Consider the following 14,166-nt stretch of genomic DNA (forward strand, 5'->3'; position numbering starts at 1 on the left):
TAAGGGGCAACCATTAGTGATATCAATATAATACAATTTTCTCAGAAATTGAAGAAATGATAATAGATTTAATGCCCCTACGTACAATTTATGCATTTCCTACACACGCTTCATAAATAAATCAGAATTCCTATCACATTACATAGGTGGCAATCACTGCTATAATGTGGTGTCACAAAATCAAAACTTCGATTACGCCCAAGCTGTTTTATTTTCTCATTTTGTCTGCTTTTGATGAAGGGTGAACTCTCCTGCAAAGTTCGACGGGTTTAGAGCAGAGGGCGCACCACAGATTATCAGAGAAGAGCGTATATTGATTCCTTTCTGTGACCGGCGTATCAATTTGATAAAGATCAGGGCTTTCCCAAAGATTTTTTTACAAATAAGTCTTAAAACATCAAACACATTAAACTATTTGCAAAAACACATGAGATGAATATTTGATCTACAGAATTAGTCTTAGCGTTGACAAAACTTTCTCAGTCCTACATCAACCATTACATACATGAACAACAAAACAGATGCGCACTGTACGTATTTCAGTGCAAAGTTGTACAATTTGCATCTTGCTTCATTCTAATATCCAAGAGCTATCACAAAGCCATATTAATTAAGGCAAAGGTGAATTTAAACATACAAAAAAGGCTATATAAATGAATTTCCTAATTGATCAATCGTGATCCTCAATCATTTTTGTAATAAAAAACACTGCATAATTTTGTAAGCTGTATTATACTAAACATGACTAAATCACACGGTGTTTGTAAGTACATTGCCACCTGCAGAAGCAGCTGCTTGGACAGACGGAGGTCGCTAGAGGCAGTGGCGTAACAGGCGGGGGGGGGGGAGGCAAGCTGCCCCCTGGCGGATTTCACCGGGAAAATTTATTAAAAAACGGAACAAAAGAGACAAGGGAGGGAGAAAGAAAGGGAAAGGGAAGAAAAGGGGAAAGGAAAGGAGGAAAAGGAAAGGGAAAGGGAAAAGTGAAAAGAAATTTCGAAGAAAATAATATTTTTTTTAATGGAAAAGGAAGGAAAGCGGGAAATAAAACGATAGAACATTTGAGAAAGAACAAATCTTTCCGAAATAGGCCTATGTAATGCAACAGCATGATTAGTAAGAAAGGGAAATAAATTCATAGATGACAAAATGGCAAACAATAGCGGGAAATGAAGGTAGAATGGAATTAGCCAAAAGCTAAATTTGAAATCTAAGAATAGGGACAAGAAAAAGAACTTAATAACACGACCGGACTGGAATGAAATAAAGAGCTGGAAGAAAGGTGGACTGCATACAACATTGTGCTATAAGCTTGCTAAATTTTATGAAAATAAGCTACCGGGCTCTGCCCCAGACCCCACGCAGTACGTAGGGGCTCTGCATCTATAACCTTCAAATGGCTCTATAACGCCCCTGTAGGGACCGGGTATATAGGGACCCTTCCTATATCCATTAAGCTTCACGTTCCATCACTGGCGTGCAGGCGGGGGGGGGGGGGGGGTCTTAGTTCCACACCCAAGAGGAAATAAAATAAATTATAGGAGACAACGTAATGGACTGAATGGTAAAAATGAAATGTGTTATTTGCTGAATATAATGGAAAAATCTATCACATAATTAGTATTTTAATTTCAATTGGGTTTTTTTTCCAGCTCGCTTTGCTCGCTGATGACTTTTTACAAATTTTCCCGCGTTACTATTATGTGCCCCCTCAAAATATTTGGTTCATTACGCAACTGGGTTGAGTAAATGTGTTGTGTAAAAGCTATATTCTGTATATACCTGCGATTTGATTAAAACTAGCGGCAATCTGCGAGGTTTAAAATGGCTTTGATATCAGGAAGTTCCGGGGGCTCCGCCCCAGACCCCAACCGCATAGCACTGCCATATATGACTTTGGAAGGGTTGGGCCATGGTCCCAAAATTTATATAACCAAGAACCAAAAAAAAGGATGAAAGAAAAGCAAAGGAAAAGTGTAGGATAAGATTTTATTTACTGAATATTCGTCAAAAATATCTCAAAGTAAGATTCTCATGAAAGGGTGATTTATTTTCTTGCTCGCTTCACTCGCTCGGGACTTATATTAAGCAGGTTTTTAGCACATGCGCCATACTGCAGCGTCCCTTGAGAGAGAAGGGTGAAATATATTATTCTCTGGATATCATGTCAAAATCTATCACAAAATTGGATTTTTATAATAAAAATGTCAACATTTTTGCTTTTTTTAAGATAAATAAATATTCTGCCCGATAAGAAATATCTGGCCCTCTCAAAATTGTTGCCTCAAAACACTATTACGCCTGTTCATATGATGATATGACCGGGACATTTTGGGCTCTTGCCCCTCCCCCCCCCCCCCCGGCCACTTACCCCTGTTACGCCCCAGGCTAGAGGATGTCTGCACTTCGTGTCCAAAGACAGGATCGTGGCTTGATCGGGAACAGATAAAGATGCATTTGAGTGCTTTACGAAACCCTGGATTCCTGGCAGTGTAGATAAAAGGATTGACGCACGAGTTGAAGTAAGCCAGGTTTATGAAGGAACGTTGCACTCCTTGCACTGGACTCCCAAGGTAATTCCTGGCAGTGCCGAACCCCATTTTTGCGCAGAAGTAGGCAATCTGAGACGGTGCCCAGCAAATGATGAATACAACTATGACAATAAGCATCATTTTAAGAACGCGAGTACGAGCTTTCAGATGAATTGATGGCTTACCAGCGGTGACAGATCCTTCTGTTAAGATCTTGGAGAAATGTTGGGCCTCTCGGTAAAGTTTCTTGGCTATTAGAATTTGGGTGAGAAAGATAAATACAGTAGGCAAACCAATGCGAAGACAGAGGATGTAAGCAGCATAGGCCATGTCGCCTTCGACGGAAAATCCTCTGCGAACGCACCGTCCAGTGAGGTCTTTAACATAGAACACAAAGATGCCCCTGCTTCCTGCGAGCATGAACGTCAACCAAACAAGAGCTGTACAAATATACGCTCGCCGCTTTGTGACCATGCGATTGAAAATGACAGGATGGACAACCGCGAAGTAGCGGTCGAAACACATGGCGACAAGTTTATAAGAAGATACTGTGATTAGCATCCATTGTAACATAGGAGAAGAGATGAAGATACAATAGAGACGTCCCGCAACACTTGAAGGCATTGTTTGAGCGCTCGGGCGGGGAATCATCTCGATGGATAACAAGAAATCTACAAGAGCTAGATTGCCCACTAGGATGTCAGTGGAGCATCTGGAGGAAGTTTTCCAGAACACCACAAGGATGACCAGGAAGTTCCCCAGTATCCCAAGAATCGCATAAACCATCTGTAAGATGACACACCAAGGCCATTCCATTGGTTGCATTTTTTCGGAGCGGTCTTCCTCGCAAGTAAAATTTAGTATAATGTCGAAGGAGAGATTATATCGTTGCTTAAAACATTTGAACTTGTGGTGGAGCTGGATTCATTTGGTCTACCCGTTGATTCTTAACCAGTGATATATGCGAATGCACTTGATCCTGGAGAAGCCGATGTTCCTTCGAGACGAAGCGTCGATTGGTTTGTGGCCAGGGATTCATCTTTAAAGTATACACCCGAAGAATCAAAAGTATTTTATAATGACTTTATGTGGTCATCATTGTAAAGGGGAAGTATTACTAATCAGATATATAACTTCACTTTTCAAAATAGTGATCAGAGTTTGCAGAAATCAGCTCCCAAAAATGATTTATTTTCATGCCATATTTCTGCCTTCCACCGGTCCTCTTGCGAGCTCCAGCTGAGTGACGTCACACAATGAGCAGTGCAGCTGAGCTGACAGCAGCCCATTGGAGACGATCTTTCCAATCAGCGTTTTTTGCTCTTAGAACTGTTTATTCCTCTTAAGATTGGTCTTGTTATATAGATAAAAGTTTGAATTTACTGAACAGTGAAAAAAAGTGCACATTTAACGTATTTTGGTAACCGATATTTAGCTTAGAATTTTTTTTTTTCAAGAAATATATGTGAATAAACAAAGCATATTTTCACGTAGAAATCACACTTGCGTCACATTAATATTATAATCAATATAAAGCATAGACATTCTTCTTTTTGACTGAACAAAAATTATGAAATTTCATTAAGTAGCAAAGTCAGGAACCACAAAAAAACACGGCAATATCCATCGCGAAATGACTGAAATTGCAGTTGAATTGCCGAAGCATTATTAGGCAACAGCGGCGAGCGGACTTTATTTCATATATCTTAAAAATACGTTTTCAATAGGGCAATGGTCTGTGGCCAAATGCGTTGGCCATTGTTTTGTCATGTGCGAGGACCCTGGTTCGAAACTCGAATTTTTTTTCTGGGTATTTTTTTTTATTTATTCCCCGTCCCTACCCATCTTTTTTTCTCTTTTTATTTTCTTGTGAAATTCTATTCAGACCTGTGTTTATCAAATCTTGCTTCTTAATTGCTGCTTTTGATTTTCAAGTTCTTGATTAGATTATTTCTACTCTTATTTGGGATGGGCGGGGTAGAGTTAAAAGTCAAGTCCACATCAACTAAAAATTATTTGAATAGAGTAATTTCCCTTGTTGTTTTCACTCAAAACAGTCATATACACAAAACAATGATATGCAAATTAGATTTGTCACTCACATCACATTCGTTTCTATTTTTTGTGGCATTTTGTTTTTTATTCTTTGCAGATTTGACGATAGGAAACTCTTCATCTGATCACAATAGGTTATATTTACGGAACTGTTAAAATGGTAATTATATAAATTTGAATCAAAGTTTTTATGAAATTTCCTGCAATATCTTGTTATTTTTCTTTAAATTCAAATGAATTTTTGATTGCGTGGACTTCTCCTTTACTCTTAATGTAGGGAATGCATAGCAAAATTTATCCAGAAACAAATTGTCTTAGAATATGCAAATCAGTAATTGGACACATGTTCACTTTTCTTTCATCCAGGCCACTTCCTCACATCCACCAGGCTTTCAGTCTTATAACAAAAATGATGAACCATCACACAACAGCACACAACATTCACAGTGCTTCACAATAAATATTTCTCTCGGTTCATACATGCAATAAATATTGTGGAAAACAAATAAAAGGCGTACCCATATTCAAATACCGTTTAAAAGGACAAATATATTATACCTTTCGAGAAAAATCAGCACGTTAAATATCTGATAACAAAACATAATTATGGGGCACTGCAAGAAACTTATGTTCAATTGCAAATCAAGCGTAAGTCTTAAATTCAAATTTAAGCGTAATAAGGTCGAGTTGCAATCGCAATTCAACTACATGTTTAATCAAAGGACTTACCCTTGATTTGGGACGTGTGATTGAGTATAAAATTTCTCGCAAAATGCCCTAGTAACATTAAAATTGTTCTTTCGTTTTAAATTGTGTGTTATTATTTTTGACAAGCTGTATTCCTGTCCAAGTCAAATTTCTTAGTTCTCTCCAAAACTGTGCTCAAAATTGTTTCCAAGATTGATAAAGAAAATTTTTTTTGGTATCATTATCAGTCCACAACTTGCAAACCGTAGGTCCTGGAAAGAGTGAAGAAAAAAATGGCTATATCCAAATCATAGTAAAAGGACATGATGGAATCTCCCAGATTGAGGTAGCAAGCAGAGACAAGAAGTCACCAGAGTCAGCAAGTGTGCAGATCTGTGTGTAGAAGAGAGAAAAAAAGAAATAGTTTAAATAATCAAATCAAAGTATGAATTTAATTATCGTGATGATTGATGACGTGCGGTGGCATGTAATTCCCGGTCAACAACAAATGATAGTAGGTTTAGACACCTGAAAAGTTCCACTCAGAACACTGGTGCTCTACCTCAAGTGATGTTTGTGTAGGCCCCACTCCACTTCACTACCGCTACACTACCGTACATGTACGCCACACCTACCCGGGTAGGTGTGTAGCGTAGTGTAGGCTGTAGCAGTAGTGAAGTGGAGACTACACGTACATCACTTGAGGTACGGTGCTCTCTGAGTCTCTGTGTCATTACAAAGATTGCATCTTCATTGTTGAAGGCATTACGCATACATATATGCAGCAACACTCTAATCAGAAAGAAACACCAGACTCTCATTTTGGCCCACCCAAGGGTTCATTACATGCCGCCGCGCACAGAAAATTCAAGCCATAGAAGTCGTGTGTTGTGGACCCAAGAAGTGAGATCCCAGCACGCGCGACCCACTAGTTAGAAATCCACTGCCAAACGCGGTTCGTGGTGGGAGGTTAGTATACTAATACTAACCTCGCAATACGTGTGAGTGATTTTGGCCAGGAATCAGGGTAATCACTGCTGAAAATTTGTCTGGCTTCATGACATCGGCATCATGGTGATATAATTCTGTGTATAATAAAAACTCAAACATTCCTCTGAAACAGCAGATTTTCAGCCATGGCCCATACCAGTGCTCCTAAATAATTTAACCGCCTGCCTGAGTCCTGACCAGTTTTAGAAATCTGAAGAAAAAATCTGCTGGAATTGTGCAAAAACATTATTTCTAAAATAAAGACTTTTTAATTTTAATAGTAGTTATGCCAAAATGCATGATTCTAAACTTATATCAGATCTGTATCTGTCATCTGACCTGAATGCATCGTCAGAACAAGTACAGTTTCCAAACATGCTTACCTTGACTTTTGACTGGATCAAACAGCGTAACCTGCAACATGCATCGGGAGCAAGTGAATGGGACCGTGCAGCTTGGAGTTTTTCAATAGTTAGTAGAGCAACACAACGAAGACTGTCGAATGGACAAAATCGATCTTTCCAGTTCACAATTCAATTAAAAAAAAACAGGCAAAATAACACAGTTCTGGTTCCCTTATAGTCTGAAGTTGTCGAAAACAGAATTCGGATATCACAATACATGAAGAAAACGGTAAATTCGAAGAAAAATAGAGACCAGGAAGGTGAATCAGCTATCAGTGTACTGCTGGCTTGCACAGAGAGAGAGCTGAGTGAGTCGATCATGTGACGTCATTATTCTCGACTGTTTTTGATCGCGTGATTGTCTGTCTGGGGTCGGCTGGGGGGCTGAGAAGGGTCTCTAATAATTTCATTTCTTGCATTTCCACGACATCAATAAGACTGTTCAGTGACATATTTGTGTATAAAAAGACAAGACCTTTCCATTCATATATAATTTGTCTATAATCATCACTTTCGTGAATTTTCTTTGGATGTATACTTTAACCAGCACCAAGTAGATAATTTTGGAATATAATTTGAAAGTCATCTTCATATTATGATAAAATACGTGCTGCTGATGAAATAAAAAAAAAAGATAATTAATATTAAAAAGATAATGTTATTTCTTAGCTCGAATGAAAACCTATAAACAAGACACTGATTTCCAATCTCGGTGGATCGTTTCTGTTTGTTGTAATTAATTTCATAACACTTCTTTTGATATGTATTTCAAATACAAATTATATTTTCAACAAGATATGAATGATATTTAAGACTTACCGATTGGCGATTCACTGAAAGTTGTTGAAGAGCTGATAATAGTCTCCCAAGCTTTCACTTTTATATAGTCTTTGGCGTTTACCGCTGTGTCATCCATTACGATCAATCCATTAATCTAGGCCCTGGATAGTATAATGTTCCAATAGTGAATTACACCTTTTCTGGTTTTATATTGACTGTGCTTACAATTAAATAAAACAAAAATTGCCTCTCTTTTCAATGTACATGTAACTTCCTGACATGTTAAAATATATCAAAACGGTGATACCATCACCTACTCTAAAAGGAAAGAAAATATCAGTTATTTTCAGAATTGAATATCTGTCAAAGAAATCATTCAAATAGAAGTCTTTCGATTATTCATTAAAGTTTCATCCAACCTTCAATGTTAAAAAGATATCAAAACGGTGAGAACATGACCAACTCTAAACGGAAAGAAAATATCAGTTATTTCCAGAATTGAATATCTGTCAAAGAAATCACTGAAATAAAAGTCTTTCGAGTTTTCATTAAAGTTTCTTCCAACCTTCAATGTCATATGGAATTTTAATTTCGTGATACATAAGTGACTCTTTCAACAATATATGCAGGTGACGGTCATTCATTTTTGCTAAAATGTACTCTGAATAGTCGAAAACTTGATACTAAAGCGCTTAAGGTGAATCTTTTCAAGAATTTCTGCTTTCAGACAAGCCGTATATGGATTTGAACAGCAAAATCAAATTCAATAAAATCAGCTAAGGTTTGAAAATAGAGACCCTTAGTGCTTTTCAGACATCTCATTTGTTTAGCATTCCTTTACATTGTTTACTAGTGTGCTTCAGCTCTCTTAGAACTTTTTTTTTTAAATAATAATAATGAAAATATATGCAACTATAGTTAGGCGCCATATCCATTTCGTAAGAGGTGATCAAGGCGCACAAGTGAAGGGGGGCAAACGAAATTACAAGTAACAGAAAATCATTGATACAATGAGTTAAAGAGGTAAGTTTGTAGCTTAATCTTAAATGTTTCGACACTCTTGCTATCTCGGATCTCTCGTGGGAGGGAATTCCATAGTGAGCGCCCTGCATGGATGAATGCCCCCCCCCCCCCACTTGGAACTGTAAACATGGTAAGAAGACTAGATGCACTGCATATGGAGCGTATAAGCCTAGATGGTGTGTAGAGCAGAGTTGTACTGTGGAGCAGGGCCCAGTTAAATGATTTCGAATTTGCCGCGTTCACTCATGGGCAACCAATGTAAAGATTTAAGAACAGGAGTGATGTGGGTAAATTTGTTACGAAGGGTCACTATACGAGAAGCAGAATTCTGTAGTTTTTGCAAACGAGTAATTTGGGACTGGGGTAGATTAAATAAAAGTGCATTGCCGAAATCAAGACGAGATAAAATCAATGAATGAACAATTTTCTCTGTTGCGTCGAGAGTCAAATATTAATTTTTGCATGTGAACCCTATAGTTTGCGAAACTGATACCGTACAGATTTACAAATGTATTGAATATGAGTAGGGGAAGGCGGGGGTAAGTTGAGCATAGGGGCAAGTTGAGCCACCAACCCCAGGCCAATAATAAATGAGTCGGACATTGTGGTGGTGTCATGTATTGATGACCCATTGCATAACCCCTAACCCCACCACATTGTTTTGAACTTTGAAACAAAAAGTACTTTTTGAGAGGGAAAAATAAAAATTTAAGCCAAAAAAGTAAAAAATTGTGAAATAGATAAGTGCTATTTACACACACGTCTTTAAATATAATAAAGAAATAAGAACAACATTGTTAGTCCAGGTATAGATCTTCATTCTTGTCATAGTCTTTTACATGATGGATGCAAAAGAAATAAGTGGATGCGAAATTATCGCATTATGTTTGGACTGGGGCTGAGCCAGCCAACATGGGGCAAGTTGAGCCATGGTAGTTATTATGGTAATGTATATAAAAAACAAATTGAGAATTAGCAAGTAAAAAGACTTTAAATAAAAAATTGATATGCTGGCTCTTCCCCTTTACATTTTGTGCATAGTTTTTATGGCTCAACTTACCCCAGAAGGTGGCTCAACTTACCCCACAGATGGGGAAAGTTGAGCCATTTTACATCTCTTTTTTCAAAGATGACAATGACTTTCAGTGTGGGGGTAGAAAGTTATATAGAGGTGAAAAATATTTCAGAAGAATTAGATTTAAAGGCAAGGTACTTATTTCTACAAGATTATTAATCATATCAATTCTAACATGCAAAAAGCAAAAAGTGTCACAACTTACCCCGCCTTCCCCTACCATCGATCATGTTTGAGTCGAGAAACATACCAAGATTGTGTCAGAAACTTCAATAATGTGGTTGGAAAAAGAAATTGATGTAATTTGTACTCTAGACAGATGGGTTATTAATGAAATCATATTATTTAATGGTTATAACCCCTTCAAAAGTTATCCGCGTCCCCTTGTTACTTTCAACGACTAACTTTTTCACGCAGGCAATATGACAGTTCTATATCAACTTCAACATCTTTTACAAAGGAAAACTACTGTTTTGACGTTTTATTAACGAGAATTATCAATTGAATCTTGGGATACTCATATACCAGTATAACAACCACGAATTACCCTCCGTTTTTAACAATATATTTCGAGTAAATGATTAAAGTAACCATTACTCAGCTATATACAAATCAATTTGTATCACTTGCCAAGGACTCATACAGCACAGAACACTTTAATATTCACTGCCCCAAAATATTGGAATTCCCTTCCTCTGAATATAAGAGAGAGTTTAAGCTTATGTATATACATCTAAACTTTAAGTTAAGAAATCACTATTTGCCTCCTACTCCATGTACTCCCAACAAACCCCCTCGAATATTTGACAAGTATACCGTATACAGATCCCATCTACGACCCTTTCCCCCATACTTTTTTTTCTCTCTCGCTTTCTTTTCACTATTATTTTTTCCCCTTTTGTCTCCTTTAACATGTTTAATATTCTGTTGCATTTTATCCTTTCTTCGTGGAGCCCCACCCCCATACATCTTTGTTCAGTCATTTTTATCATCCATGACCGTGCATTTATCAACCCCTGAAATCCAATCTCTGCTTACACTCCCTAATCTTCTATAACGTTCCTTTAATTGCGTTCTAATCGAGAAATCAGCGTCACACAAGCCTTGCTTCTTAGCTGGTCTCTTTTTTTTCATAGCCGTTTTTTTTTTCTCTCTTTTTAAGCATACATACAACTATACTCCTAAAAAGGTTTGATTTGTGTATTTTCTTTTCTATAGATTATTTGCATTTTTATTACCAATTTGCAAAAAAATATGCTACTTTGGGGGTTATGATTGATTTGTCTCGATTTATGTAATTGATTTTTATTTGTGTTCCTCTAATTTGTATGGTGAAAAAATAGATATCATATTTTCAATTTGAAACAAGTATGGTTAGTACATTGAAGATCCAATAATAAAATTCAAACTTCCTTACACTCTGAAAACACTGAATAAAATTTTACCCAATATTGGGTAGACAGGGAACATGCATGTTTGCTGGGTTTTTTGTTTTACCCCATATTGGGCTAAATGCATGTTTTAAGGGTAAATTTCAACGCAGCATTGCGTAAAATACAAAAAATTGTATCTTTTCACCCAACCATCACGCATGTTCCCATTTTATCCAATAGTAGGTACAGTGGGTAAACCCTTTTTAGAGTGTATTTAGCAAACTGTTCAACAAATACATGTAGATAAAAAGTTTGTAATATATTGTAAACAAAGTTTAAAAATCTATAGCAGTGTTCTTACTGTGAATAACGTTAAGACCTCCTTTAGAACAAGCTTACCAAAGGAACTAAGGGGAAAAATAATAACAATGCGGTATTCAGTTCAATTCATTTTATTTCATTCACAGTAAATAAGAAACACACAAATGTAGAAGGGCCTATAATAATACCATAATACCATAATACATTGCACTAAACATGACACATACAAATTTATCATATTTAGCGTGGATGGAGACAGTTATGGAAGTCTTATACTAAGATTTGTTCTTCCATAGCTGCCCCCTAAAAAAGTTAAACTCAATACTCACTGGTATTTATTAACATTTTCGGAATTTCGGAGCCGGGGCGTTCTTATGACCACCCCCCCCCCTCCCTCCATGACCACCGTTTCGCGATGTATGCTTCTTCGTATTTTAGTAGTAAACTTTTTAATACAAAACTTTAATTTTGTGTTAGATTTTGAAATAAAATTCAGAAAATGTTATCACATTCCACGCTCTTTTCTTTCCCGGTTTCAACCTTTTCTTGGTCTCGAAACTTTGGGGGTCCATGTCCCTTGCCCCACCCCATCTGTCTGCTTTTGATGACGGGGTGAACTATCCTGCAAAGTTCAACGGGTTTAGAGGAGAGGGCGCGCCACGGATTATCTGAGAAGATCGTATCATGGACCTGAAGTCGGTCCATGATCGTATTGATTCCTTTCTGTGACCGGCGTATCAATTTGATAAAGATCAGGGCTTTCCCCAAGATTTTTACAAATAAGTCTTAAAAACATCAAGTTGTTTTTACACATTAAACTATTTGCAAAATATATGAGATAAATATTTCATCTACATAATTAGTTTTAGCGTTGACAAAACTTTCTCACTCTCTATAACAGTCCTACATTAACCATTACATACATGAACAACAAAACAGATGCAGTGCAAAGTTGCACAATCTTGCTTCATTCTAATATCCAAGAGCTATCACAAAGCCATATTACTTAAGGCAAAGGTAAAGTTAAACCTACAAAAAGGGCTATATTTCCCAATTGATCAATCGTGATCCTCAATCATTAATTGTTATTAAAATGTTGGCATAATTTTGTAAGCCGTATTATACAGGACGCAAAAATGGCATCATCCTACTAAAGATGACTAAGTCACACGGTGTTTGTAAGTACACTGCCATCTGCAAAAGCAGATGCTTGGACAGACGGAAGTACGCTAGAGGATGTCTGCACTTCGTGTTTAAAGACAGGATCGTGGCTTGATCGGGAACAGATAAAGATGCCTTTGAGTGCTTTACGAAACTCTGGATTCCTGGCAGTGTAGATGAAAGGGTTGACGCACGAGTTGAAGTAAGCCAGGTTTTGGAAGGAACGTTGCAGTGGACTCCGATGGTAATTCCTGGTAGTGCTGAACCCCATACTTAGGCAGAAGTAGGCAATCTGAGACGGTGCCCAGCAAATGATGAATACAACTATGACAATAAGCATCATCTTGAGAACGCGAGTACGAGCTTTAAGATGATTTGATCGCTTACCAGCTGGGACAGATCCTTCTGTTAAGATCTTGGAGAAATGTTGGGCCTCTCGGTAAAGTTTCTTGGCTATTAGAATTTGGGTGAGAAGGATAAATACAGTAGGCAAACCAATGCGAAGACAGAGGATGTAAGCAGCATAGGCCATGTCGCCTTCGACGGAAAATCCTCTGCGAACGCACCGTCCAGTGAGGTCTTTAACATAGAACACAAAGATGCCCCTGCTTCCTGCGAGCATGAACGTCAACCAAACAAGAGCTGTACAAATATACGCTCGCCGCTTTGTGACCATGCGATTGAAAATGACAGGATGGACAACCGCGAAGTAGCGGTCGAAACATATGGCGACAAGTTGATAAGAAGATACCGTGATTAGCATCCATTGTAACATAGGAGAAGAGATGAAGATACAATAGAGACGTCCCGCAACACTTGAAGGCATTGTTTGAGCGCTCGGGCGGGGAATCATCACGATGGATAACAAGAAATCTACAAGAGCTAGATTGCCCACCAGGATGTCAGTGGAGCGTCTGGAGGAATTTTTACAGAACACCACAAGGATGACTAGGAAGTTCCCCAGTATCCCAAGAATCGCAGAAACCATCTGTAAGATGACCCACCAAGGCCATTCCATTGTTGACCAAGACCATTGAAATAAAGTCTTTGGTTGCATTTCTTCGGAGCGGTCTTCCTCGTAAGTATAATTTAATAAAAAGTCGGAGGAGAGATCATCGTTGCTTAAAACATTTGAAATTGTGGTGAAGATGAATTCGTTTGGTCGACCCGTTGATTCTTTGCCAGTGCTATGTGCGAATGGACTTGATCCTGGAGAAGCCGATGTTCCTCCGAGACGAAGCGTTGATTGGTTTGTGGCCAGGGATTCATCTTTAACCAACACCAGGTAGATAATTGTGGAATAGAATTTGAAATTCATCTTCAATTTTGTTAAATACGTCCTCCTGATGAAATAAAAAAGAAAAATAATATTAAAAAGATAATTTTATTTCTTAGCTCGAATGAAAATCTTTATAAACAAGACACCGATATCCAATTTCGGGGATCGTTTCTGTTTGTTGTAATTAATTTCATAACACTTCTTTTGATTTAATTTTCAAAAACGATTAAATTTTCAATAAGATATAAATGATATTTAAGACTTACCGATTGGCGATTGACTGATAGTTGTTGAAGAGCTGATGTAGTCTCCTAAGCTTTCACTTTTATATAGTCTGTGGCGTTTACCGCTGTGTCATCCATTACGATCAATGCATTTTTTCTAGGCCCTGGATAGTAATGTTCCAATATTGAATTACACTTTTCTGGTCTTATATTGACTGTGCTTACAATCAAATAAAAAAAAAGTGCCTCTCTTTTTAATGTAC

At 37.6% G+C, this 14,166-nt stretch overlaps 2 protein-coding genes across 2 annotated transcripts; both read right to left on the bottom strand.

The window, feature by feature from the left end:
* Positions 1-389: 389 nt before the first annotated feature.
* On the bottom strand, positions 390-3,317 carry LOC135153803 (allatostatin-A receptor-like). The gene is made up of 2 exons (XM_064097961.1): positions 2,372-3,317; positions 390-478 (listed from the first exon to the last, which is right to left on the bottom strand). Exons 1-2 carry the CDS (start codon positions 3,315-3,317, stop codon positions 390-392), a joined length of 1,035 nt encoding a protein of 344 aa, XP_063954031.1.
* A 9,087-nt stretch (positions 3,318-12,404) lies between these two features.
* Positions 12,405-13,718, bottom strand: LOC129255818 (allatostatin-A receptor-like). Its single transcript, XM_054894148.2, has one exon. The coding sequence runs from the start codon at positions 13,716-13,718 to the stop codon at positions 12,405-12,407; it is 1,314 nt and encodes a 437-aa protein (XP_054750123.2).
* Positions 13,719-14,166: the final 448 nt, after the last annotated feature.

This window comes from Lytechinus pictus, chromosome 3 (assembly GCF_037042905.1).
Source record: "Lytechinus pictus isolate F3 Inbred chromosome 3, Lp3.0, whole genome shotgun sequence".
NCBI lineage: Eukaryota > Metazoa > Echinodermata > Echinoidea > Temnopleuroida > Toxopneustidae > Lytechinus > Lytechinus pictus.

Bases quoted from the DNA above. Each gene is read 5' to 3' on its own strand.
- LOC135153803 (XM_064097961.1), bottom strand. From the start codon at position 3,317: ATGGTTTATGCGATTCTTGGGATACTGGGGAACTTCCTGGTCATCCTT. The intron at 479-2,371 runs GTAAGTGGCCGG...TGTAGGACTGAG, and splicing joins TAGCCTGGGGCGTAACAGGG to AAAGTTTTGTCAACGCTAAG.
- LOC129255818 (XM_054894148.2), bottom strand. From the start codon at position 13,718: ATGAATTTCAAATTCTATTCCACAATTATCTACCTGGTGTTGGTTAAA.